General features: G+C 45.5%; 1 protein-coding gene across 1 annotated transcript; it reads right to left on the reverse strand.

The window, feature by feature from the left end:
* Nucleotides 1–292: 292 nt before the first annotated feature.
* LHX8 (LIM homeobox 8) lies at nt 293–26,605 on the reverse strand. Its single transcript, XM_063939062.1, is given in 10 exon segments — nt 293–453; nt 8,068–8,146; nt 8,148–8,252; nt 11,156–11,251; nt 14,243–14,346; nt 14,445–14,665; nt 14,801–14,922; nt 19,735–19,902; nt 22,033–22,110; nt 25,899–26,605. Coding segments are annotated over 10 exon segments (1,125 nt in total). The 5' UTR covers nt 25,974–26,605; the 3' UTR covers nt 293–376.
* Nucleotides 26,606–26,642: the final 37 nt, after the last annotated feature.

Consider the following 26,642-nt stretch of genomic DNA (forward strand, 5'->3'; position numbering starts at 1 on the left):
AAATACAATTTCACAAAAAATTGTAAACTTTTTTTGCACACTTGTCAGTCCATTTTTTTGGCAAAGTGCTCTCCTGATGACAAATAAATTAACAAACACAACTAAGTTTGGACTAATTCCAGACAGTACAAAAAAAAAAAAAAAAAAAAAGGAGGCGAGAGTCAAAATGATCCGGACACAATAATACTTACATCATGGGGGGCAGTGACACGGCCATTAGATGCTGTGTGTGGAGTGACCCTCTTACTGAGCAACACATCAGTATAGAAAGGAGTTATAAAAATAACTAATGATCTCCATTATATTTTATACACAATAAATGACTCCGTTTTACCCAAACATTTACATTCTTGGAAGAGAAAAAAAGAAAAAAAAATTATGCGTGACTTATAGGTAGCTGTGCCATGGAGTGCGGTAGCAGAGACTGGAGACCGAGCGCAGTCGGAGAATGAGCTGCGGGAGAGAGGAAGGGAAAAGGAGACCATTAGCTTCAAATAAAAATAAAATATATATATATTTCCCATGAGCAAGACTGTGGGGATTACACAACAGGTTCTGATTTCAGGGAACCGGCAGGATTCCAGCGAGATTGCAGCCAAGTGTACAGCAGCAATCTATAATAAGTCCAGCCATGTAACTCCCTGCCGCTTAAAATGTAACAGCCGTCTCGCTGAAATTCCAGCCGGTTCTGTGACATCAGAACTCATTACATAACCCCCTGTATGTGCTACACAATCCTGAGATCAACCTGAAGTTTGTGGACTGGACGTCCCAGGCACAATATACGGAGAATACAAGCAAGTTTATATTAGCATTCCTAGCTATTTCACTGCATGCATAACAGACATGATATGCTTTACTATTTTATCTTTTTTGCCCAAAATTTGCACCACTTTTAGACAGCGTGTATGCAGTTTTTTTATTTTATTTTCTCAAGTAATACAAAGGAGGAGATTTAATTTAGACCCTTCCATTTCCTGACAACTCATCCATCCCAACTCTTTAAATTCCAGGAAGTCCCCAGCCTCGAAAATAGGCAAATCCGAGTGGACAAAGAGACAGGCCCAAAGATGGTTCCATCATTTTCCTTTTCATTATGGGCTGTATTTTGGGAGCATTGTATCTTGCAAAGCCATTTATATCTCTTGTACTGTCCTGAGGCCTGCGACTTACTGCACGAATGTGTTTGCAATTGCATTAGTAATTTAATAATTAGATATCAAACCTCACGTTAGGATTTTTTTTTTTTACTTTTCTAATAAATTCTTCCTAAGTTCTATTTTTTTCCTATTTTTATGAATCAAAAAAATATCAATTCAATAGATATGAAACCAAATGCTTGTTTTTTTTTGCTTTTCTTTTTCTAAAACATTTATTAAAGTGAAAAAAAAAAAGACTAAAATTAAAGTGTGGGGAGGGGGGGGGGGGGGGGGGGGACATAGAGAGATCCGTTCTTAAAATCTAAGCAATCTAATGGATCTCTCATGTGTATGCCCCCCAGCGATAGCGATGCGCGGTCCCTATCGCTGGTGTTAGATTGGCCTGCATGCAGGCACAATGTAGCACATTGCTCATTTCACCCGCTGGGTGAAATGAGTGCCCCCCCCCTTCCCCTCGCTCACACATCGTGCTGTGCTGAGCCGGGGAAGAGATGTGCGCTGAGCGGTCTGTGACCGATCGCTCAGCGCACAGCTCTAGTGTGTACTGCCCTGTAGAGTACAATATGGTATAAACATGCCATACAAGTATATCATATTCACAGTCTGAATGATACATTGAAATAAACAATTACAGTACAGGTGATGTCATGGTTAGCATTACTGCCCCACAGCACTGAGGTCATGGGTTCGACTTCCACCAATGTGTGGAGTTTGTATGCTCTCCCTGTGCTTGCATAGACCACTTCCCATGTCTACCTTTTGTACCCGTCAACTTTCCATTGTCTACCTTTTACAAGCCAACCTTTTGGCCATGTCGACCATATAGGGTCGACCTAACGATACAGAACCAATGGTGTGACATAGCACTGTTTGCCAATAGTCTAATAACTGTACACCCACGTACAAACTGAGATATAAGTCCTATTTATCAGTTTCAATAATTTTACAATGACCGATTCAATTAGGATCACATGACTGACAGGAGTCATGTGACATCCACCAGCCACACGTCATTTAGGGGTCTATGTACTAAGCCTTGGAGAAAGATAAAGTATCAACCAATCAGCTCCTGTCATTTTTCAAACACAGCCTGTAACATGGCAGTTAGGAGCCGATTGGTTGGTTCTTTATGTATTAAGCCTTGAAGAGAGATAAAGTGGAAGGAGATACTCTCCCACAATGGAACAAACCAAGCTCAGGGTCACCTGTGCTGCTACCTACATAATATAATATGGGGGGGCACCCAGAGAAAAATAAGATTTTACTTACCGGTAAATCTATTTCTCGTAGTCCGTAGAGGATGCTGGGACTCCGTTAGGACCATGGGGAATAGACGGGCTCCGCAGGAGATAGGGCACTTTAAGAAAGCTTTGGACTCTGGGTGTGTACTGGCTCCTCCCTCTATGCCCCTCCTCTAGAGCTCAGTTAGGGAAACTGTGCCCAGAGGAGATGGACAGTACGAGGAAGGATTTTTGTAAATCTAAGGGCGAGATCCATACCAGCCACACCAATCTCACCGTATAACTTGTGATAAACTTACCCAGTTAACAGTATGAACAACAACAGAGCCACGGTTCCACCGAAAAACTATAACATAACCCTTATGTAAGCAATAACTATATACAAGTCTTGCAGAAGAAGTCCGCACATGGGACGGGCGCCCAGCATCCTCTATGGACTACGAGAAATAGATTTACCGGTAAGTAAAATCTTATTTTCTCTAACGTCCTTGAGGATGCTGGGACTCCGTAAGGACCATGGGGATTATACCAAAGCTCCCAAACGGGCGGGAGAGTGCGGATGACTCTGCAGCACCGATTGAGCAAACAGGAGGTCCTCCTCAGCCAGGGTATCAAACTTATAGAACTTTGCAAAGGTGTTTGTCCCCGACCAAGTAGCTGCTCGGCACAACTGTAATGCAGAGACCCCTCGGGCAGCCGCTCAAAAAGAGCCCACTTTCCTAGTGGAGTGGGCCTTAACAGATTTCGGTAACAGCAATCCTGCCGTAGAATGCGCCTGCTGAATCGCGTTACAGATCCAGCAAGCAATAGTCTGCTTTGAAGCAGGAGCGCCAACCTTGTTGGCCGCATACAGAACGAACAAAGCTTCAGGTCTTCCTGATTCTAGCCGTTCTGGTCACAAAAATCTTCAAAGCCCTGACTACATCCAGGGACTCTGAATCCTCCAAGTCCCGTGTAGCCACAGGCACGACAATAGGTTGGTTCACATGAAAAGATGAGACCACTTTTGGCAGAAAGTGAGGGCGAGTCCTCAACTCCGCCCTATCCACGTGAAAGACCAAGTATGGGCTTTTATGTGATAAAGCCGCCAATTCGGAAACACGTCTTGCCGAAGCCAACGCCAACAACATGACCACTTTCCACGTGAGGTATTTCAACTCCACAGTTTTGAGTGGTTCAAACCAAGGTGACTTGAGGAAACTTAACACCACGTTAAGATCCCAAGGCGCCACCGGAGGTACAAAGGGAGGCTGAATATGCAGCACTCCCTTCACAAAGGTCTGTACTTCAGGAATAGAGGCCAATTCTCTTTGAAATTGAATGGATAAGGCCGAAATCTGGACCTTTATGGACCCTAATTTTAGGCCCAAAGTCACTCCTGTTTGAAGGAAGTGAAGTAGACGGCCCAAATGGAACTCCTCCGTAGGAGCAGCTCTGGCCTCACACCAAGAAACATATTTCCGCCATATACGGTGATAATGTTTTAACGTCACATCTTTCCTAGCCTTGATCAGGGTAGGAATGACTTCCTCCGGAATCCCTTTTTCCGCTAGGATCCGGCGTTCAACCGCCATGCCGTCAAACGCAGCAAGTCTTGGAACAGACAGGGCCCCTGCCGCAGCAGGTCCTGCCTTAGAGGAAGAGGCCACGGATCCCCTGCGAGCAACTCTTGCAGCTCCGGATACCAAGTCCTCCGTGGCCAATCCGGAACAATGAGTATTGTTCTGACCCTGCTTCTTTGTATTATTCTCAACACCTTGGTATAAGAGGAAGAGGAGGAAACGCATAGACCGATCTGAACACCCAAGGTGTCACCAGAGCGTCTACCGCTACCGCCTGAGGGTCCCTTGACCTGGCGCAATACCGCTTTAGCTTTTTGTTGAGACGGGATGCCATCATGTCGATTTGAGGCAGTCCCCAACGATCCGTGATCTGTGCGAAGACTTCTTGATGAAGTCCCCACTCTCCCGAATGCAGGTCGTGCCTGCTGAGGCAGTCCGCCTCCCAGTTATCCACCCCCGGGATGAACACCGCTGACAGCGCGCTTACATGGCCTTCCGTCCAGCGTAGAATCCTGGTCGCTTCTGCCATGGCCATTCTGCTCCTTGTTCCGCCTTGGCGATTTATATGAGCCACTGCCGTGACATTGTCTGACTGAATCCGAACCGGTTTTCTCTAAAGAAATTCCTCCGCTTGACGCAGGGCGTTGTATATGGCCCTCAACTCCAGGACGTTGATGTGGAGACAAGACTCTAGGCTTGACCAGAGACCTTGGAAATTTCTTCCCAGTGTCACTGCTCCCCAGCCTCGGAGGCTTGCGTCCGTGGTCACCAGGACCCAGTCCTGAATGCCAAACCTGTGACCTACTAGTAGGTGAGCACTGTTCAGCCACCACAGGAGAGATACCCTGGTCCTGGGAGACAGGGTGATCCTTTGATGCATTTGTAAATGGGACCCGGACCACTTGTCCAAGAGGTCCCATTGAAAAGTCCTCGCATGGAACCTGCCGAAAGGGATGGCCTCGTAGGAAGCCACCATCTTCCCCAGGATCCGCGTGCAATGATGCACTGAAACCTTTTTTGGTTTTAAATAGGTTCCTGACCATGGCTATGAGTTCCTGAACCTTTTCGATCGGAAGAAAAACCTTTTTCTGGTCTGTGGCTAGAATCGGCCCCAAAAAGGTCAGACGCGTTGTAGGGACTAGCTGGGACTTCGGTATATTGAGAATCCAGCCGTGTATCTGCAACGTCTTCATGGACAGAGACACGCTGTCCAGCAAACTCTCCTGAGATCTCGCCTTTATGAGGAGATCGTCCAAGTATGGGATAATGGTGCTCCTGCGCAGGCAGGGGGTCACAATCATTTCCGCCATTACCTTGGTGAAAATTCTCAGGGGGCCGTGGAAAGCCCAAACGGCAACGTCTGAAATTGGTAGTGACAGTCCTGCACTGCAAATCTCAGGAACGCCTGATGCGGGGGGAATATCGGAACATGAAGGTAAGCATCCTTTATGTCCAGGGACACCATCCAATCCCCCCCTCCAGGCTGGCGATGACCGCCCTGAGTGATTCCATTTTGAACTTGAACCTCTTCAAGTACAGGTTCAGAGATTTCAGGTTCAAAATGGGTCTGACCGAACTGTCCGGTTTCGGGACCACAAACAGGGTTGAGTAATATCCTTTTCCTTGCTGGAGATGAGGAACTGTGACAATCACCTGTTGAATATACAATTTTTGGATTGCTGCCAACCCTAGCTCCCTGTCTGACGGGGAAGCCGGCAGAGCAGATTTGAAAAATCGGTGCGGAGGCAAGTCTTCGAATTCCAGCCTGTATCCCTGAGAAACACTCTCTAATGCCCAGGGATCCACCTGCGAGTGAACCCAGACGTGGCTGAAAAACCGAAGACGAGCCCCCACCAGATCTGCCTCCCCTCGGAAAGCCCCAGCGTCATGCGGTGGACTTTGCAGACACAGGGGAGGACTTCTGCTCTTGGGAACTAGCTGTGTGCAGCTTTTTTCCCCTGCCTTTCCCTCTGGCAACAAAGGATGATCCACGTACCTTCTTGTTTTTATTGGAACGAAAGGACTGCATTTGATAATTAGGTGCCTTTTTAGTATGCTGCGGGGGGGGGGGGGAAATAAGGTAAGAAATTTGACTTACCAGCTGTAGAGACAAGATCCGAGAGGCCGTCTCCAAACAACTCCACCCCTTTGTAAGGCAAGGACTCCATATGCCGCTTTGAATCGGCATCTCCCGTCCACTGTTGGGTCCACAAGAGCCGCCTAGCAGAAATAGACATAGCATTTATTCTGGAGCTTAATAAACAAATGTCTCTCTGAGCATCCCTCATATACAAGGCAGCATCTCTGATATGCTCTATGGTCATTTGAATGGCGTCCCTATCTAAGGTGTCAATTTCCGTAGATAAGGAATCTGCCCATGCCACAACCGCACTACCAACCCAGGCCGACGCTATAGCCGGTCGAGCAATAGTACCGGAATGATTGTAAATGTGCTTTAAGGTAATTTCCTGCCTGCGATCAGCAGGTTCCTTGAGGGAAAGCCGTATCCTGAGAAGGCAGTGCCACCTTTTTGGACAAACATGTCAGCGCCTTGTCAACTTTTGGCGAAGATTCCCAGCGTATCCTATCAGTTGTGGAAAAGGATACGCCATGAGAATCCTTTTGGGAACTTGTGGTCTCCTATCCGGAGATTCCCAAGCCTTTTCGCACAAGTCACTTAATTCAAATGAGGATGGAAAAGTGACTTCAGGCTTTTCCTTCATACATGTGTACCCTCGTGTCAGGGACAGGGGGTTACTCAGTAATATGCAAAACCTCTTTAATGGCAATAATCATGTACAGTATACCCTTAGCCCACCTTCGGCTGTAATTTTGCATCTTCATAGTTGACACTAGAGTCGGTATCTGTGTCATCGATCTGGGATATGGTGCGCTTCTGAGACCCCAAAGGACCTGGCACCCCAGGGACAGGCATGGACTGGCTACCTGACTGATCCCTAGCTTCTGCTTGTCTAATCTTTTATGCAATAGATTGACATTTGCATTCAAGACATTCAGCATATCCACCCATTCCGGTGTCTGCGTTGCCGACGGCGACCCGACATTCAAGCACTCCCCCTCCACATTAAGCGAGCCTTCCTCGTCACACACCCCAGCGCAATAACCCTGGGAGACCAACACAATGTTTTTCCCCAGCAGCGCTGTATAATATGTAAACCGACAATTATGTGCCCCCCCCCCCCCCCCCCATCTCTTTTAAGCACGCTTTCACCGTGTGTAAGCAGGGGAGAGTCCGGGGAGCTTCCTCTCAGCAGTGCTGTGGAGAGAAAATGGCGCTGGTGAGTGCTGAGGGAGAAGCCCCGCTCAAACTTATTAAAATATGGCGGGGGCTCTTTTTATATACATGTACAGAGCCCACCTGTACATGTACATTGTCTTTTTGCCATGCAGAGGTTTATATTGCTGCCCAGGGGGCGCGCGCCCCCCCCCCCCCTGCGCTCTACCAGTGACCGGAGTATGTGAGGTGTATGGAAGCAATGACGCACAGCTGCGGTGCTGTGCGTTACCCCAGTGAAGCTGAAGGCTTCTGCCGCCTGACGACTTCTGTCTTCTGTACTTCTAGCTCTGTGAGGAGAACGGCGGCGCGGCTCCGGGGGTGGACGCCCAGTAAGAACCTGCGTTCACCCCCTCTGGAGCTAATGGTGTCCAGTAGCGAGGAAGCAGAGCCCATCTTTGACAGAAGGTCTGCTCCTCTCTCCTCATTCCCTCGATGCAGGGAGCCTGTTGCCAGCAGTGCTCCCTGTGAAAAAGTAGTAATAATCCAAACAAAAATGCTTCTAGGCAGAGAACTCTGGAGAGCTCTCTGCAGTGCACCCATCCTGCTCTGGGCACAGTGAGTAAAACTGAGGTCTAGAGGAGGGGCATAGAGGAGGAGCCAGTGCACGCCCAGAGTCAAAGCTTTCTTAAAGTGCCTCTATCTCCTGCGGGAGCCCGTCTATTCCCCATGGTCCTTATGGAGTCCCAGCATCCTCAAGGACGTTCGAGAAACACACGCAAGCTCCACACAGATCGCCTGTTGGCGAGAACCAAATCCAAGACTCAGCATGTTAACCACTGCGCCGTCACGATGCCCTGCCAACTTACCATCCATGTAACTGTGTAGCGCGGTTAGCATGGGCCCATCCTGAGGTACGTATGCGGAGTAGGTCATTTCCTCCATCAATTGGCGGAGAAAGTCTTGAGGATTGTATGGCTGTAATGGGCGCAGTTGAGGAATGCGTGGGACTGACGTGCTTCTTGTGGCGTGCTCGGCAGTTCTGGAACCAGACCTGGTAGACAGAATCTTGATTAAATCGAGGCGTCACAGCGTAAACGAATCATAAATCTGCATTACAGCGCTCGCGGAGGTAGCCCAGCCGGAGACGGTAGGACTTGGACACAACAGCAATCTGCTCCTCAAAAAGGACCGATTCCAGCCATAACTCAGACTATTGTACACGGACCGCAAAGTTCTAACATGACCGTACAAGATGGATCACCACCCGTTTCACACCGCACAACCTGGTATTGTCCCTGGTATATTACCAGGTCGCTGTGGAGTGAAAGGGATCACTCCCGAATTCCTGAGTCGCTTAACCCGGTATTTCAACCGAAATATAAAGAAGGGTTTTTCCCAAGTAAGGCGTGTCTTATTTCCCAGCGCTGACTTTACCACCCGCCCCTGATGCCGCCACAGTCCCCACCCCCGATGGCACCCAGGAAGGACCCATTTCCAAATCCCGGTTGTGACCCGGCATTGCGATGAGATAGCGGTATTATTAAATGTTAGTTAGGTAACGGAAGCCAGCCTAATATAAAACAAAGCTAGCAATAACTCGTGATGTGGGACAGACATTCACAGAAATATGGAAGTGCGTACCCTATGAAATATACTCTAGGTAGGCAGAGTTGTTCCAACATTGAGGGGCTTTGTCACATGTCCTGGGAAAAGGTGTAAAACAAATGTACAGTGCATCCGGAAAGTATTCACAGCGCTTTACTTTTTCCACACTTTGTTATGTTACAGCCTTATTCCAAATGGAATAAATTCATTTTCCCCTCAAAATTCTACACACAATACCCCATAATTACAACGTGAAAAATGTTTGAGATTTTTGCAAATTTATTAAATATAAAAAAACTAAGAACTCACATGTACATAAGTATTCACAGACTTTGCTTTGTACTTTGTTGATGCACCTTTGGCAGCAATTACAGCCTCAAGTCTTTTTGAATATGATGCCACAAACTTGGCACACCTATCTTTGGGCAGTTTCGCCCATTCTTCTTTGCAGCACCTCTCAAGCTCCATCAGGTTGGATGGGGAAGCGTTGGTGCAGCGCCATTATCAGATCTCTCCAGAGATGTTCATTCTGATTCAAGTCTGGGCTCTGGCTGTGCCACTCAAGGACATTCACAGAGTTGTCCTGAAGCCACCCCTTTGATATCTTGGCTGTGTGCTTAGGGTCGTTGTCCTGCTGAAAGATGAACAGTCTCCCCAGTCTGAGGTCAAGAGTGCTCTGGAGCAGGTTTTCATCCAGGATGTCTCTGTACATTGCTGCAATTCATCTTTCCCTCTATCCTGACTAATCTTCCAGTTCCTGCCGCTGAAAAACATCCCCACAGCATGAGGATGCCATTACCATGCTTCACTGTAGGGATGGTTTTGGCCTGGTGATAAGCGGTGCCTTGTTTCCGCCAAAACATGAAGCCTGGCATTCATGCCAAAGACTTCAATCTTTGTCTCATCAGACCAGAGAATTTGGTTTCTCATGGTCTGAGAGTCCTTCAGGTGCATTTTGGAAAACTCCAGGTGGGCTGCCATGTGCTTTTTTACTAAGGAGTGGCTTCAGTCTGCCCACTCTACCATACAGGCCTGATTGGTGGATTGCCGCAGAGATGGTTGTCCTTCTGGAAGGATCTCCTCTCTCCACAGAAGAATGCTGTATCTCTGACAGAGTGACCATTGGTTCTTGGTCACCTTCCTGACTAGGGTCCTTCTCCCCAGATCGCTCAGTTTAGACAGCCGGCCAGCTCTAGGAAGAGTCCTGGTGATTCCGAACTTCTTCCATTTACAGATGGTGAAGGCCACTGTGCTCATTTGAACCTTCAAAAGCAGCAGATATTTTTCCCCATACACTTCCCCAGATTTGTGCCTCGAGACAATTCTGTCTCGGAGGTCTACAGACAATTCCTTTGACTTCATGCTTGGTTTGTGCTCAGACATGCACTGTCAAGTGTGGGACCTTATATAGACACGCGTGTGCCTTTCCAAATCATGTCCAATCAACTGAATTTACCACAGGTGGACTCCAATTAAGTTGCAGGCACATCTCAAGGATGATCATTGGAAACAGGATGCACTCGAGATCAATTCTGAGCTTTATGGCAAAGGCTGTGAATACTTATGTACATGTGATTACTTATATTTTTAATAAATTTGCAAAAATCTAAAAAAAATACAAAAAAAAAAATACAAAAAAAAACAAAAAACAAAACAACTTTTCACCTTGTCATTATGGGGTATTGTGTGTAGAATTTTGAGGGGAAAAATGAATTTATTATATTTTGTAATAAGGCTGTAACACAACAAAATGTGGAAAAAGTGAATCGCTGTGAATACTTTGCGGATGCACTGTATATAGTAGGCAACGGTTTAATGGATTTCCCATAACATCGTTTTACCGATATACATCACTGTTCTGTAGCACTTGCTAACGAGATCTAGGTGAAATTGCATTGTAAAGATTAAGCACATTACAATTTTAGGAAGTACCTGTAACGGTTATATGGCGCTGTTTTAATGTTCTACTAAAATTTGAAGGGAGCAATTCCCTTAGCCGACCAGCAAAATCGCAGCGCAAATAAGTGTGCTGACAAATGTAACTATGTGGAGTCTACCGTAACTGGCGAATATGTGTGCGCAGCTGACCACCACATGATGTTTGGCTGCACACTGAATCGGCCCTAAAAAGCATTAGAAAAAGTGAATAGCTGTAACAAAAGTCAAGGAGAATCTGGTTCACAAGCTTTTTGGATTTTTAGGGTCCCAGTTATGCCAAACCTAAAAAGGTACCGCAATGCCCAATTAGCTACCTGACCCAAAATCAAACAGAATTTTTACGTTTTTTAAAAATCAATCTCCCTGTACTGTGAGAAGCGCTACCCATTTGTCACAAGTATCATCACTTGCCTGTATCACGCGCCGGCTTAGACCTGTCCTTTCCGACAGTTTCTGTAGTGTTTGTGCATCTGGGTTGTTGTCTTGCGCAAATTGTGCTTGCATAACCTGGAGATGTGCAGAGAGAGAGACATGACTGGCATGAGAAGAGATGTACACAACATAGCACAGGAGAGCAATCCCTACTTTCTTATAGCGCATGGTACAGCACTAGTAGGGGGGGGGGGGGTTTATAACAAATATTGCTTTTAGGACCATGAGATGACCCGCCAGAGAGCTTTCTAAAAAAAAAAACGCTGCTCCTCGCACTTTCGCATCTGGCCTCACGCGGTTTTGTGAGTCACAATACATGGCAGCTTGCAACAATACTGGGGGTAGATTTACTAACGTTTCTAAAAAGGGGGGGGGGGGGGGGGGGGAAGTGTTGATTTTGCTCATAGCAAACAGATTGGTTTTTTTTTTGTTCATTTTCTAAGATGCAATATAGAAATGAAAGCTAGAATCTGATAGTTGCTATGGGTGAAGCTACCAGTGTTCATTTTCAGAAGCTTTAGTAAATTTACCCCCAGAACGTATCTTTCACAAAAATGATATCAGGGGGTAAATTTACTAAGGTGGGAGTTTTTTTTTTTTTTAGAACTAGTGATGTTGCCCATAGCAACCAATCTATTTAACATTTACCAAGCTGCTTCTAGAAGATAATATATAGAATCTGATTGGTTGCTATAGGCAACATCACCAGTTCTAAAAAAAACTTCCACCTTAGTAAATTTACCCCCAGGTGAGAAATGCAAGAGCCTTTTATATTGTAGAAGAGTCATGCAGGAGTTACCTACTGGACGGCCTGTTGCCCAATTTTACAGAAAACCCCTGGAATCACTGGGGGGAGGGGGTTAGGGGAATGAAAACAGAACATTGGACGCACTCCAATAGAAACTCACATAAATCATAGGTTCAAATTTAAAAAAAAAAAAATACACTAAAAACAAAGCTAACAAGGGGGGGCATTGTTAAAATTGAATGCAGGAGCCAAATTCATGGTCAAGAAAGTCAAAGGAAGACTTCAAAAGATGTTTATACAGAGAAAAATAGGGAATTGGGTCCAACGTAGGGACAGGTTATTTCCACATAACTCCGCTCAGTCCTGCACCACATATGCACTCACACCCCACTCTAAACTCTCAATGTATCCAGAATGGGACTTTGGGGGACATGTACTAAGCAGTGATAAAAGTGGAGAAGTCAGCAAGTGGAGAAGTTGCCCATGGCAACCAATCAGCTGCTTTTTATACTTTTATAGTATGCAAATGATATATGTTACATCTGTGCTGATTGGTTGCCATGGGCAACTTCTCCACATTTATCACTTCTTAGTACATCTCCCCCTCAGTCTTTAATTAAAAATACCAAAATGTTTTTGAAATGGCATGTCAAATAAAACAATCCACTAAATACAGTATACGCTTCCAATGAGACGGCTACGTCTAGGTTTCATCATTCCCTCACTACCTGGGATAGTTGGTTGGATACTTGGAGGCGACTTAAGCAGACTACAGGGGTGAAAGTTATATACTGCCCAATTACTGCATAAATTACAAATGGTCTAAAAAAAAACAAAAAAAAAAAAAAACACAACAAACCACTATGGAATCACCGTAATCAGCAGAATGTGGTGCATTGTAAGAGAACTGTTCTGTCTATTCAAAGAACAAATTAGATTTATCAGATTCATCAGTATATTGTAAGCCGGCAATCAGACTGGTGCAATAAAATCCTTCCCAAGAGTAGCAAGAGAGCCACATCCTTATGTGGTCAACGGACCACATAAGGCAGTATGGCCTAGAGCAGTCAATGCCAACCTCAGTCCAATGCACACAGACCGCAGAGGTTTTAGTGATATCCACGCTTGAGCACGTGACTAAGGGACATATTAATCAGGAAATAATTGTGCAATGAGAATTTAGTTTTCAATTCTCATGATTCATCATCCCAGCATGAAAAAATCATCACTTTCGAAAAACTGGCCCTTTTCAGAAGTCAGTTTTTCTAAAAGTGATAATTTTCCCCTCTGGCTGCAGCTGCGGCTCCCCTTGCTGGCACTGTCCCGCTGCCCGGCTCAACCTGCTGCAGCCGTAGCTCCCCCCCATACCGGCACAGTGGGTGTCCCACGACAGCCCCCCTAGCTGCCTGCACTTTACCTGGCTGCGGAGATCATGCTGCAGCCGCACCCCCTCCGGCACTTTTCCCACTGCACGCGCGGCCACCACTTGTCCAGCTACTCCCACTCACCCCCCGCTACCGGAACTTACCCGCTGCGGCTTCTGCTCACCACCCGCCACTTATCACCTCGGGTGCCCAGCTGCCCCCGCCCCTCCCCTCCGCTGCCCAAGCTGAGATTCGGGAAACTGTTCCCCATCCCAGAACGGTTTCACTGTCAAACTCTGGAAAAAATGCTTTTCAGGAGTTTGATGAATGTCACAATTTCTACCTTCCCTGGGGGAGGTAGAAATTGTGACTTTTAAGGGATAATGAATTAGGGATAACCATCGAGGATTCAAAATCAATGATTTATGGATGATGTAGAATACTTTTGCCATCGATGGGGGTGAAACAGATTGTTTCCCTCCATCGACGGAAAGGTATAACCAAAAACACTTTTTTTTTTTTTAATGTGGTGTCAGGACTCAGAGCATAGCCCCGCCCCTGACATCCACTAAGCCCCACCCCTGTGTTTTTACTGGTCCGTGGACCAGCCAGCACCTTTCAGTGGTGGCCATCGAGTGGTGCAAACCATCGATGGATCACCATAGATGGTTTGTGTACTATTGATGGTACCATCGATGACAACCATCAATAGACAGCCCACCGATGGCCATCCCTATAATGAATATGCCCCTTAATTAGTACCTCTGTCAATTTGATTTACCCCTCTGTGCTGAACCATGGATATACTTAGAACCTGGACCGTTGGGGTGCCTTGACTACGCGTTTGAGAACCTCTAGACCAGGGTATTTGCAAACTTCTACATCGGACAGCTCACACCAAGGCACACTGATGGCAGTACCCGCTCATCAGACCAGCTGGGAACACGCACTTACTTGGAGCTGATCTGCAGTGAAGCTAGTTCGAGCCCTTTTAGCTGGCTTAGGCTGATTAATATCTTGCTCCGTCAACAGCGCCCCTTCCACACTAACACGGTTCCCTGAACGGAAAGAGGGGGGCAAAAAGGCAAAATCTGTAATTGACATTTTTGTTGCATTGCATAATAAGCTCTTTCAGCAGGGCAGCGTGATCACGCACCATTTTCCACTGCCCTCTTCAGATTATCCAGCATGCAGTCGTAATGCACGCGGCAGAGCACTTTCTCCTCCACCAGCGCAAACTCTTCTCCCGTGGAAAGCTGCCTCTTGCAGGAGTAACAGGCGAAGCACGCCAGGTGATACACGTTGCCTTTCGCCCGCCTCACCCAGTCCGTGGAGTGGATGTGCCGGCCACAACGCGAGCATCGGGTTCCGTATCGCCTAGACGACAAACACCACAATTTCATCCGGTCAGCGCCGGTCTGGTCACTGGTTGGGGATATACATCTACAGATATATTCTTCTCCTTCATATGGACAGACACACGGCTACAGTGAATACAAACATGAAGAGTACCTAAAATAATCGAGCTTGCAGAAAATGTCTTTGTCTTTGATGTAGCAGCTAGTATGCCTTCCCAGCGAAGTCCGACACACGCTACAGGACAGACAGCGGACGTGCCAAGACAGATCGTTCACCTGCGGGGAATAAAGGCGAATGTTACCAGCGCCTGAGCTCCAAAGGAACCGAACATAGGCTTTCATCTTACAAAGGGTACGAAGCAGCAACACGGTCATGGAGAGATGAAGAACCCGCTCCCAAATTGCTCTCCCTCGTTCCTGGAACAAGTATTTCTACCTCATCTTATTCCCCAAGTGTCAGACATGTTATTCAGGACTACGCGTGATGGACGTTAGATTATGGCGCAGTTTTTGCAAAAAATTCATGAATTTGCAGCTGATCAAAATTTGATAATAAATTCTTGATATTGCTGCTGGGTATTCATTCAGTTTGCAGGACAAAATCGCCAGACATATGTGGTGGTATCATTAGGCTTACTTCTAGCCAGGGGATTGCTGGACGGAAGTTTCTCATTTTGTATTTCAAATGCAATCTAGGTTCAAAATTCTAAACATTTTCTGGATCATCCTAAAGTTTACAGGACTCAGCTGAAAATGCAGGGCCAGGACAGGACCCTAGTGGGGCACTAGCGGGGCCAGGGCAGGACTCCAGTGGGGCACTAGCGGGGTGAAAGAAAGTTACAGGCCTGTTACAGAACTGTATCTTGTAAAGCCCTACAGGCAGAGTCAACTATTCCACATGTATTTTGGCCTGCAAAGATCATTACCATGTCAACGACACATAAAATCACGTATCTCACAAAATTATTTTTATTGTTAGGAGGACAAAATATAACACCTACATCATCTATGGTAGGCATGTCCATGAAACCCACAAGAATCCACCCACAGATCCCAAGACATCCACGGGACAACTGCAGTGTGTGGGAAGCGTGCATTTTAGTAAAAAAAAAAAAAAAGTACCATATATATTTATGAAAAAACTGCAAATTTTGTCCAGGGATAGTGACATATGTTTTTGAATATCATAATTTTTTTTTTTTTGGGGGGGGGGGGGGGGGGGGAGGGGGGGTAGGCAGGGGGAATGTAACACGTCTCATCTACAGACAGATTGTGTGCTGCTGCAATGTGAAGATTGTTTTCAAGTATAGTCAAGCAACATATTCTAATACACATTGAGAACCTCCTTATAACATTGAGGTTAAATGTAAAATATGGGGGGGGGTCCCATGATGGGGGCTGCAAGCTTAAATGTATTCATCAATATATGAACTAAACCCCATTATGGTGAGTTAAAGATCAGAGGCCCTGCGCTCACTGTATTTAAACAATGTGGTCACACACACTATACTGCACCCCAAATCTAGACATGGTGAGTGCAGTGGACTATTGATTATACAGGTCTAGTATCTCTTATCCAAAACACTTGGGACCAGAGGTATTTTGGATATGGGATTTTTCCGTATTTTGGAATAATTGCATACCATAATGAGATATTATGGCGATGGGACCTAAATCTAAGCACAGAATGCATTTATGTTACATATACACCTTATACACACAGCCTGAAGGTCATTTTAGCCAATATTTTTAATAACTTTGTGCACACAAAAAAAGGTGTACATTCACACAATTCATTTATGTTTCATATACACCTTATACACACAGCCTGAAGGTCATTTAATACAATATTTTTAATAACTGTGTATTAAGCAAAGTTTGAGTACATTGAGCCACAGAAAACAAAGATTTCACTGTCTCACTCAAAAAAGTCCGTATTTCGGAATATTCCGTATTTCGGAATAATTTGGATATGGGATACTCAACCTGTATATACATACACATTTTACATTCTAAAAAAAAAAAAAAACCCTCCAAAATACCCCACCTATTAAGACAATTCTTGTATAATTTGACAATCCAACCAAACCTAGTAGTAATTAATCGCAAAGTCCCCAATAAAACTAATCTTATCTACTCAACTAAACAGAACACATTTTAGTTTTGTTAAACTCACTGCAAATGAGCAATTTACCAAGAAAAAATAATAAAATAACATTCTATAAAAAGAATAATTCAGCAGGGACGTACTAGGGTGGTATAACGCTGCAGCCTGGACGCACTCCGCAGAGGATAATTCTATGGAAAAGATACATCTCAGATACTGATAAACAAGCCGTGTTCCCCCCGCTAGCACTGCAGCGTTTCAGACCCTGCTCGGAGCCTCCAGTGAGCGCGGTTTGTTTACACGTAGCTGGAATGTATCTGCTATTTGGAGGCCAAAAAAGAACAGATTCCAAAATGATTTGCAAAGTCTTTATTATAGTGTGTGGGGAGCAAGATTGGAGAGGACGGTGCACAGTAATGGAGGCTACACAAGTACCCGTCAGTAGCCTTATACAAGTGATAGGGGACAGTGATCCAAATCATGAAGATAAGTGGTGTTGTCGCACATTTCCACCTTTACATATTTCCCTGCAGCAGCAGCGGAGAGAGAGTTTCATACATAGCAATGAAATAGTGGCTTTGATACATTAACCCCACGAGAGCCTCCGTTTTGGAATATTGTCTACGGTTGTTCTAGTAGGATATTGCCCAATCCTGGGAGGGTGCTCCATCCAAACAAAAGGTATCCGTAGCATTTGCCAATATAAATTGCTATTCATCTGGTGTAGATACACTCTATAGGCGGTTGTGTATAATTTACAAGCGGTACCATCACGTATATACCTGGTCATTTATAATTTAGTATCAACAACTCACAGTATTGTTACGTCTCCATTTCCAATAAATGTTCCATTTGCAATTCTGCAGCCAATTAACCTATCAGATATTTTTGGATTGTGGGAGGAAACCGGAATACCCTGAGGAAACCCACGCAAGTGCAGGGAGAATATACAAACTCCACACAGTTAGGGCCATGCTTTTCACATACTCAGCAATGCCAATTACACCATTTAAATAAATTTGATCCATTCCAGGTTTTAAGGATATCCATGGTTAAGCAGATTGTTGGAATGAAGATAACCGAGGCACTAATTAAGTCACCTGTGTATAGCTATCCTTAAAACCTGGTCTGCAAGTTCCTTCAGGACAGACGTTAGGAAAGACTACAGCAGGGAAACACACAGTGATTATATTGTAGTATTTGGCACACGTGCTGGCGGACTCTTACACGTAGCCCTGCGGTTGGACAGATTATCCACCGACCGGAAGGAAAGCGTTTGCACGGCAGTCACTGGCGCGTGTTATTATGGTCATCAGAACACACACTGAACGCATAATGCAAACATCCATGTGGTCAAACCTTTGGAAACCTAAAACTGTTCAGCGTAGCAAAATAAACTACAATCCTCCCAACAATTACACAAAACAAAGCAGCGCTGAGTCCGCTCATCTGCGATAAGCCAGCAGACACATTCGCACAGTGGTATACCGCGGCTCCGGTATGTCCTACACGCGGGTTTCCTCATTAGTCCAAAAACACACAGGTAGCTCAACTGGCTTCTGACTAGAGGACGACTTGGAGTGCACAACGGGGAAAGTTAAAGTGCATACACACCGAGATTCGGGCTAAACCGGATTCTCACTATGCGACAGGGAGTAGGTCGGCATCACAAGCACTTAATGAGTGTGCTTGCGATACTATGGGGTCGATTCTATTCGGCAACTAATGAATAGTGCCGGGAATTAGCTCCCGACGCTATTCAATTCAGCAACTAATTACCTGCAATTGTCGGGAATTCTTCTCTCATCCCCGGGGGATGAGAAGAGAAACCCGACAAAAGTGCTGCCTCGCGGCCAGCGCGAGGCTGATTCTGTCGGGAATCAGCCTCGCGCCGGGGAGTTAAGTCGGAGAATGCCCGTTCTCCCGACAATTCAACCTGTTTTGTCGGCGAGAACGGGCCATCGCCGACGTAACTAGTTGCTGAATTGAATAGCGTCGGGAGCTAATTCCCGGCGCTATTCATTAGTTGCCGAATAGAATCGACCCCTATGTGCGAGTTTGGCTAAGTGTCAATTTTGACTATCTTTTATACTAGATAGTCAAAGCTGACTTGCCTGCACAGTCTATCTAGGCTTGCGATGCCGACCGCGCGGGACCACGCATCAGCATCCAATCGTGACTTTCACCTTGCGATCTGCACAAACTTTTCTTCTTACGATTTTGACTATATAGTCAAAACCGTAAGAAAATATCTCACCGTGTGTACACACCATTAGATTGCAAGCTCTTCAGCAGCAGGGACAGTTGCGAGGAAATGAACAATCTCCGATAGTACGGCATTGCAGTATAGCATGGAGCTACATCATTTTGAAACTAAAGGGGTTTATTTATTAAGCCTTGGAGGGAGATAAAGGGGACAGAGATAGAGTACCAGCCAACCAGCCATTTTTCAAACACAGCCTGTAACATGGCAGCTAGGAGCTGACTGGCTGGTACTTTATCTCTCTCCAAGGCTTAGTAAATAGACTGCTTAATACGGATTTAGAAAGAAAAAAAAAAAGTTTTCTAAAATAGCTTTGATAAAGTTTCCAAACTAAAAACTGAACTCCTGAACAAGGCGACACTGTCCTGGGGACGGGGTTATAAAGAATGTAAACATGCTTGGGATAAGTGAGGGTCTGCCCTGGGTCTATCTAAACTATGAATAATACGTAAGGCACACGCAGAAGATATGGACAGAGTAGGACACGGACGGCAGATAAAGACTACGGTGACTTACACGTAACATGATCAGAGCAGGTTTTGGTCCTGCTGGTTGGTGAATGCACAAGGAGACCATAACACCCAGGCTGCCATGCCCACCGGAACACCGCACCAGAGACTCACCAATAACCAATGAGGAACCTCCGTAACAGCCAGGTCTCTGACCACCTTGCACACCACATTCAGCCCGTGAGCCCAGATGTAGTAGTATGCATTACCTTCAGCAGGTACTTGTCTACAATCTCCATTCCGCAGCTGGTGCAGACGCTTTTCCCTTGAGTGAGGCCGGCGGCTGGCATGGAGTGAGGAGAAGACGACGACACCGGGGACAGAGGAGCTGACGAGCAAGAGTCTTCATCCAGCGCAGCTCCAGGACTTCCTTGGAGCTAGGACGACAAGCCGCAGAGAGGAGGTGATTATCTCAGAAGAGGTTATACAATAAAATAGCATCCTGACCCCAGAACCCAACACGGACGGCTGTTTCCCTCAGCATCACGCAACAATGTCAGAGGCGCACTCAGTGTAACGCAAGTCTATCCTCACTTCCTAATGTTTCATTTTTTTTTTTAAAGAATCCAAATAATGTTATTTAGCTGCATTGTGGTAACGAGACAAAAACAGACGCGACTGAACCCAAGATTACGAAGCGATACACTGTACATCAAGACATTGTATAACTTCCAATATAAAATATATTCTATATATAAAAAAGGAACAATCTGTGGGAAAAAAAAAAATGATCTACAGATTGACACCAAGTACAAAAAAAAAAAAAAAAAAACACACCTTTAAAAAGACTTGCAAGGCCCAGGTCCTACATGGGGCGTAGGGGCAGAGAGCCGTGGTGAGAGATAAAGTACCGGCTAATAAGCTCCCAACTGTCATTTTTCAGGCACCGCCTGTAATGTGCCAGTTAGTACCTGATTGCCTGGCGCTCTCTCTCTCCAAGGCTTAGTACATTTCCCCCCTCACTCTAAAACAGAAACACCATGCACGTTACCTGGGCTACATGTTGGGAACCATTATTAACTACAGTGTGCGACGGCTTTTGCGCTTGTTTTCTGTAACTGCATAAAGTAGGGATACCCGCTCGCAGACAGGCCAATCCTAGACTACCTGCACCAGACTAAGCGGGCATCAATTGTACACAATATGAATCATAGGTCCAACTCAAGTCATGGCCGGCGGGTGATCTTTATATCTCTCTCCGTAGTGTACCCACAACCCCATCAATGTCCGGATACACCGAGTATAACAGCCCCACAGACACACCAAAAACCGCACACAAATCCCACTGTATGACATGCAGGCTCCAACGTAGCTACATACAGTAGGCCCACAGACTACGTACCACAGGCCCACAGAAGATCTACCAGGGGCCCACAGAAGATCTACCATACAGATCACTATAACCAATGCAAAGTACAATGGAATTTCCTGCGCTATATAAGAAACTGCCAATAACAACAAGTGTAACACAGGCCCAGGAGACTACGTCTTATTATAGGAGAGATCTTCACTCCAATTAACACTAACTTTAATTAGCAACTGATCCATCACCATGGTGACAATATGAGATAATCCACCGCAGACAGAGCCGAGACCCTTCCCCAGCGCTCTACTATAGGACGCTATTTATAACACTATACACTAGAGCGCAATTTCTCCAAAGGCCGCCATTACCGTCCAGGATTTAAGGATATCCATGCTTGAGCACAGAGAATTAATTAGTACCTCAGTCAATTTGATTTAACAATCTGCGCCCAAGCATGGATATCCTTATAACCTGGACTGTAATGGGAAACTCTGTGCTAAAGGAATACAAGGAGGCACCTTAATGCAGTATAGGGGGATAAACCTGCTAACAAGTCACTCATAATACACTCCGCTCTCACCCCACTACAGAACACAATAGCCGACTGCTCCCCACATTATATATACCGACTGCACCCACATTATATACACACACACAGACCGCTCCCCACATTATATATACCCCGTCTGCTCCCCACATTCTGTATACCGACAGCTCCCCACATTCTATATGCCATCTGCTCCCCACATACATATTATATATATATATATATATATATATATATATATATATATATATATATATATACACATACACACACACACACACACATACACCCCCCCCCCCCGTCTGCTCCCCACATCACGTACACCATCTGCACCACTCTAGCCGCAAGCATTCTAATAAATCCACCACACACACCTACAAGTATATACAGTACATCATGTAATCCCCAACACTGGCGCACTACAAAATGGATATTTGTTGGCACCCATCTCTTATAGAACACCCCCACATGCAAGCCTATCCCCACACACACACTTATACCCCCAGCAGGGAGCACCCCCACATGCAAGCCCCTCCCCACACACACTAATACCCCCGGCCCTCAGCAGGGAGCACCCCCACATGCATGCCCCCCAGCCCTCAGTAGTGCACCCCCACACACATGCCCCCCCATAGTACACATGCCCCCACTTACCAGGCTCCCCTCGCTCTTGCGGCTCCTGCCCATACTCAGCGCTGCTCCCCCGCACTCCTCGGACATAGGGGCCCTTCCCTGTGAGAGAAGAGGGAGAGAGTGATCCTCTGGCTGCCCCGCTGCTGCGTGCGCCGCCCCGGGCGTGCCGTGTCCCGGCGGGAGGGCGCCCCTGGCAGCTGCCTGGTCGGAGGCCGCATTCATACTCAGCATGGCCGGCCAGGCCGCGGGGTGAGGGGGGTAATTAGCGCCGGACTGAGCCGCTGGCCCCCAGCACGATGCAAATTATCCCGGACCTGCCCCTCCCCCCTCCTCCTGCTGCTGCATACACAGCGCCCAGCACACCTGCAGCAGCCAGAGGGGTGATTACACCCGGGACACCCAGAGCCACACACAGCAGTGTTACACTATACACACACTGACACAATGTTATACTATACACACCTCCCATATACAGTGTACACAGCGCCCAGCACACCTGCAGCAGCCAGAGGGGTGATTACACCCGGGACACACACAGCAGTGTTACGCTATATACACACTGACACAATGTTATACTATACACACCTCCCATATACAGTGTACACAGCGCCCAGCACACCTGCAGCAGCCAGAGGGGTGATTACACCCGGGACACCCAGAGCCACACACAGCAGTGTTACACTATACACACACTGATACAATGTTATATTATACACACCTCCCATATCTAGTGTTACACTATACACACACTGACAATGTTACACTACACAAACTTCACAGATCCAGTGTCACTATACACAGCACACCTGCAGCACATATCCCATCCCGTGTTACTATATACACACACACACACACACACTGACACAATGTTATACTATACACACACACACACACACACACACATTGACAGTGTCACACTATACACACTGAAACTGTTACACAGCACACCTGCAGCAGCAGCGGCCAGAGGGGTGATTACACCCGGGGACACCCAGAGCCACACACACACACACACACACAGTTATACTATACACACACCTCACATATCTAGTGTTACACTATACTACACACAGACACAATGTTATACTATACAAACGTCACATATCCAGTGTTACACTATACACACACTCACTGACACAATGTTGCACTACACACATCCTGTGTTGTAGTACACTGACACAATGTTACACAGTGTCACAGTGTGTGCAGTGTACTCTTTAACACTCGCTATGTCAGGAGTGTGTAGTGTGGCAGTATATCTTAAAATACACCCCTCCAGCCCCAGTGTCACACTACACACTGACACTATAACACTGTACAAATCATGGTGTTGCTAGAATAACGATTAGCGATTTCCTATTGGTCTCACAACCCCCGAACAGTCCAGGTACTAAGGATATCCCTGCTTGATCACAGGTGGTAATTAGTACATCAATTTGAGTTAACCATCTGTACTCTGCATAAACCTGGACTGCGAGGGGCTATGGGGGACAGATTATGAAACACAGTATATACAATATATACCACACACACACACTGCACAAAAAAGGGGGTAACAAGTGATCCACAGCCTCTCTATATAAAATATAAATACATACAGTTACACTACTCATGTCAGCGCATAAGTGTTCTACTATACAGATACACACATGCACAACCAGTGTAACTATACATTCACACAACACAGTATCAGCAGATACATAGGTGTTAAGTCAGAGCACATTGACCTATACAAATAATTTACAAACGCAAAACGTTACACTACACACATGAATGCATAGAATATACCACACACACACTATACTTACATTTTATATTATCCACACAAAGTGTTCTACTATATAACGCATATACACTACTTACTGTATAGCAAAGTATGCCCAATGTTCTACTACACACACTAATATATATATATTTTTTAACACACGAAACATCACACTGTACACACGCTGCACATAACAGATATTCAGTGTTATTCTTACTGCCGCAATGTTATACAACACACACTACACAGATCAGCGAATAACCAGTGTTACCTTACACACACACCGCAACTGAAACGATTTTACCATACACAATAATGTAACACAATATTGTACTATACACTCACAAAAAAAAAACCACAGCAACGAATAACGAAATGTCACATTATGCACGGGTTCAAAATTATTCCGTTTATTAACTAGATGCACAATATTATTCTACACAAAGCGACATACAGTGGTGCATCGTACACACAATGCAGAGACTGATGCAAATATTAATGTACAACAGCACACACTATTCCAGAATGCTACAATACCCACATTAACAGATTCCTTATACTAACACACATAATTATAAATCTAATTATACTATTTTACAGAAATACTTTACACTAAACGCACACAGAATACACAATATTGTACTACACAGACACAATGTTATGCGACATGTATAAACAATTACTAATTAATCGATGTCATACAATACATCAAACACGCAGATATTACCGGTGCACATTTATATATTATACAGACACCGCATACAAATATTAATACATCGCAACCAATAACGCCTGTATAATAAATAGTACACACAGAAACGATTATTATTTCATTCAAACACTATCTGCACACATTAATAACCTGCTACACAAATCCCCCAGCACACTACACACCATTATAGTGCTGGTGTTCCGGATAAGGATTATTATCACCAGTAGTTTATATAGCGCACACATACTCCGCAGCGCACTTCTCACTGTACAGCACTACGCCAGCTCTGCCAATAGCAGGATTTGTGGTTAACAAATATTGTCTGTTCACACACAATTCTGCACCAGTAATACACCCCTTCCCTGGCCGCGATCGCGGATTATAAATCTACGGCCAACGAAACCGCCGCAAATCCGGCCTAGAAACAGACATTCAGCTACTCAATTATTGTGTTATGTCTACAATATTCGTATTATTAATGCATTAGCCTATTTACTAAATTATCAGCTGCATTTCTGTATATATGCTGAATGCAAATATATTTAATCTGTATGTATAATGCCTCCGAAAGATACACACTGTGTGGAAGGAAATAATAAACCACAGGTAGTGTAATACATTAGAGGACAGACATCTACAGCCAACATTTATATAATGTCAGTGTAGCCCAGAAAGGGACTTCTGCCAGCAAATGCCGGATAACTGTATGGAACACGATTACACGAAATCGATAAAAACAAAAAACACACATATATATATATATATATATATATATATATATATATATATATATATATATATATATATATATATATATATATACATACACACACACACACACACACACACACACACACACTGGAGAGAATATATATATATATATATATATATATATATATATATATATATATATATATATATATATATATATAAACAAATTTTTTTTTTTTTTTTTTTACACGAACATGCAGCTATATATTTTATTAAAAGTACTTTTTTGGGGTTGGATTTGTTTGTAAGCCTTTCTCAGCCTCTACACCCGATGCAATGTCACAGTGTTTGAGGCCTGTCCTGTGACTCTGATACAGTTAGAGGTGCTGACAGCTCGGGGTCCCCAGTCTGGAAGCGGACAGCCCCCCACACTAATGTCAGGAGAATTGGGAGGGGGGCATATGGGACGCCTAGGCTGGGAACAGGAGCAGAGAGTGCAGGAGATTTCATGTTATAATGCAGATATTGCTGACACTTAGACATAGATTTTTTTTTTTTATTAAAAAATGAACAAAATTTCCCCCCATATGCAAATACCCCCCTCCTACTGCACAGAGGTTAGCTACCCCCCCATATACACTATGTGTGTGCCATAGATGCGAGATGGGGAACATTACTGTTTTGCAGCCCAGTCCTCACCTTGTCAGATGGCACTGCAGGAAAATCCTTCTCTTCCAGCTTACATAGAAACATCTGATCACTCTTCCAATACATGGCACAGCCAGACCTGGTCACATCCCAACTCCAGAAGGGCCACAGCTCCAGAGACCAGGGGGAGACCCAGGGCCCTTCTCGCCCCCAGCAACTCACACACTGGCAGCCTGCTCCTCTGCTGCCAGCCCTCCCAGAATAAAAGTTTTTGTTTGCAAGTGGGAGGACCCAGAGCCCAGGAGAAATGTTTTCCTTGCTGCATGGCCGCACCCCCAGGGCCAGAGCCCCCTCCCAGCAATGGAGAGGTCCTCATCAGGACAGGGGTAATATCCCCAGGACTGCACCCTAAGAGGGGGCAGGCTGAGAAATCCAGCCACACTCAGGGAATGCACATTAAAAAACTACCTTTGTCTATCAGAGGCTCTGCAGCTGCTGGAGAACTACACCTCCCAGCATGCTGCAATTCCCTACAAGTTCCAAAGCCAAATTGCCCATATTGTGCAAATCTCTCCCCTTCCTGAGCTCCTTAACAGCAGCCAGGGCACAACTCCCAGCAGGACGCACCTATACCGGGGGCACAACTCCCAGCAGGACGCACCTATCCCGGGGGCTCATTGCCTGCAGACACCCCCTCCCCCTGCTCACTGCACTGCTATCACCTCTGCACACTGCAACCTGCACTGCTATCACCTCTGCACACTGCACCCTGCACTGCTATCACCTCTGCCAGCT

This window comes from Pseudophryne corroboree, chromosome 9 (assembly GCF_028390025.1).
Source record: "Pseudophryne corroboree isolate aPseCor3 chromosome 9, aPseCor3.hap2, whole genome shotgun sequence".
Taxonomy (NCBI): domain Eukaryota; kingdom Metazoa; phylum Chordata; class Amphibia; order Anura; family Myobatrachidae; genus Pseudophryne; species Pseudophryne corroboree.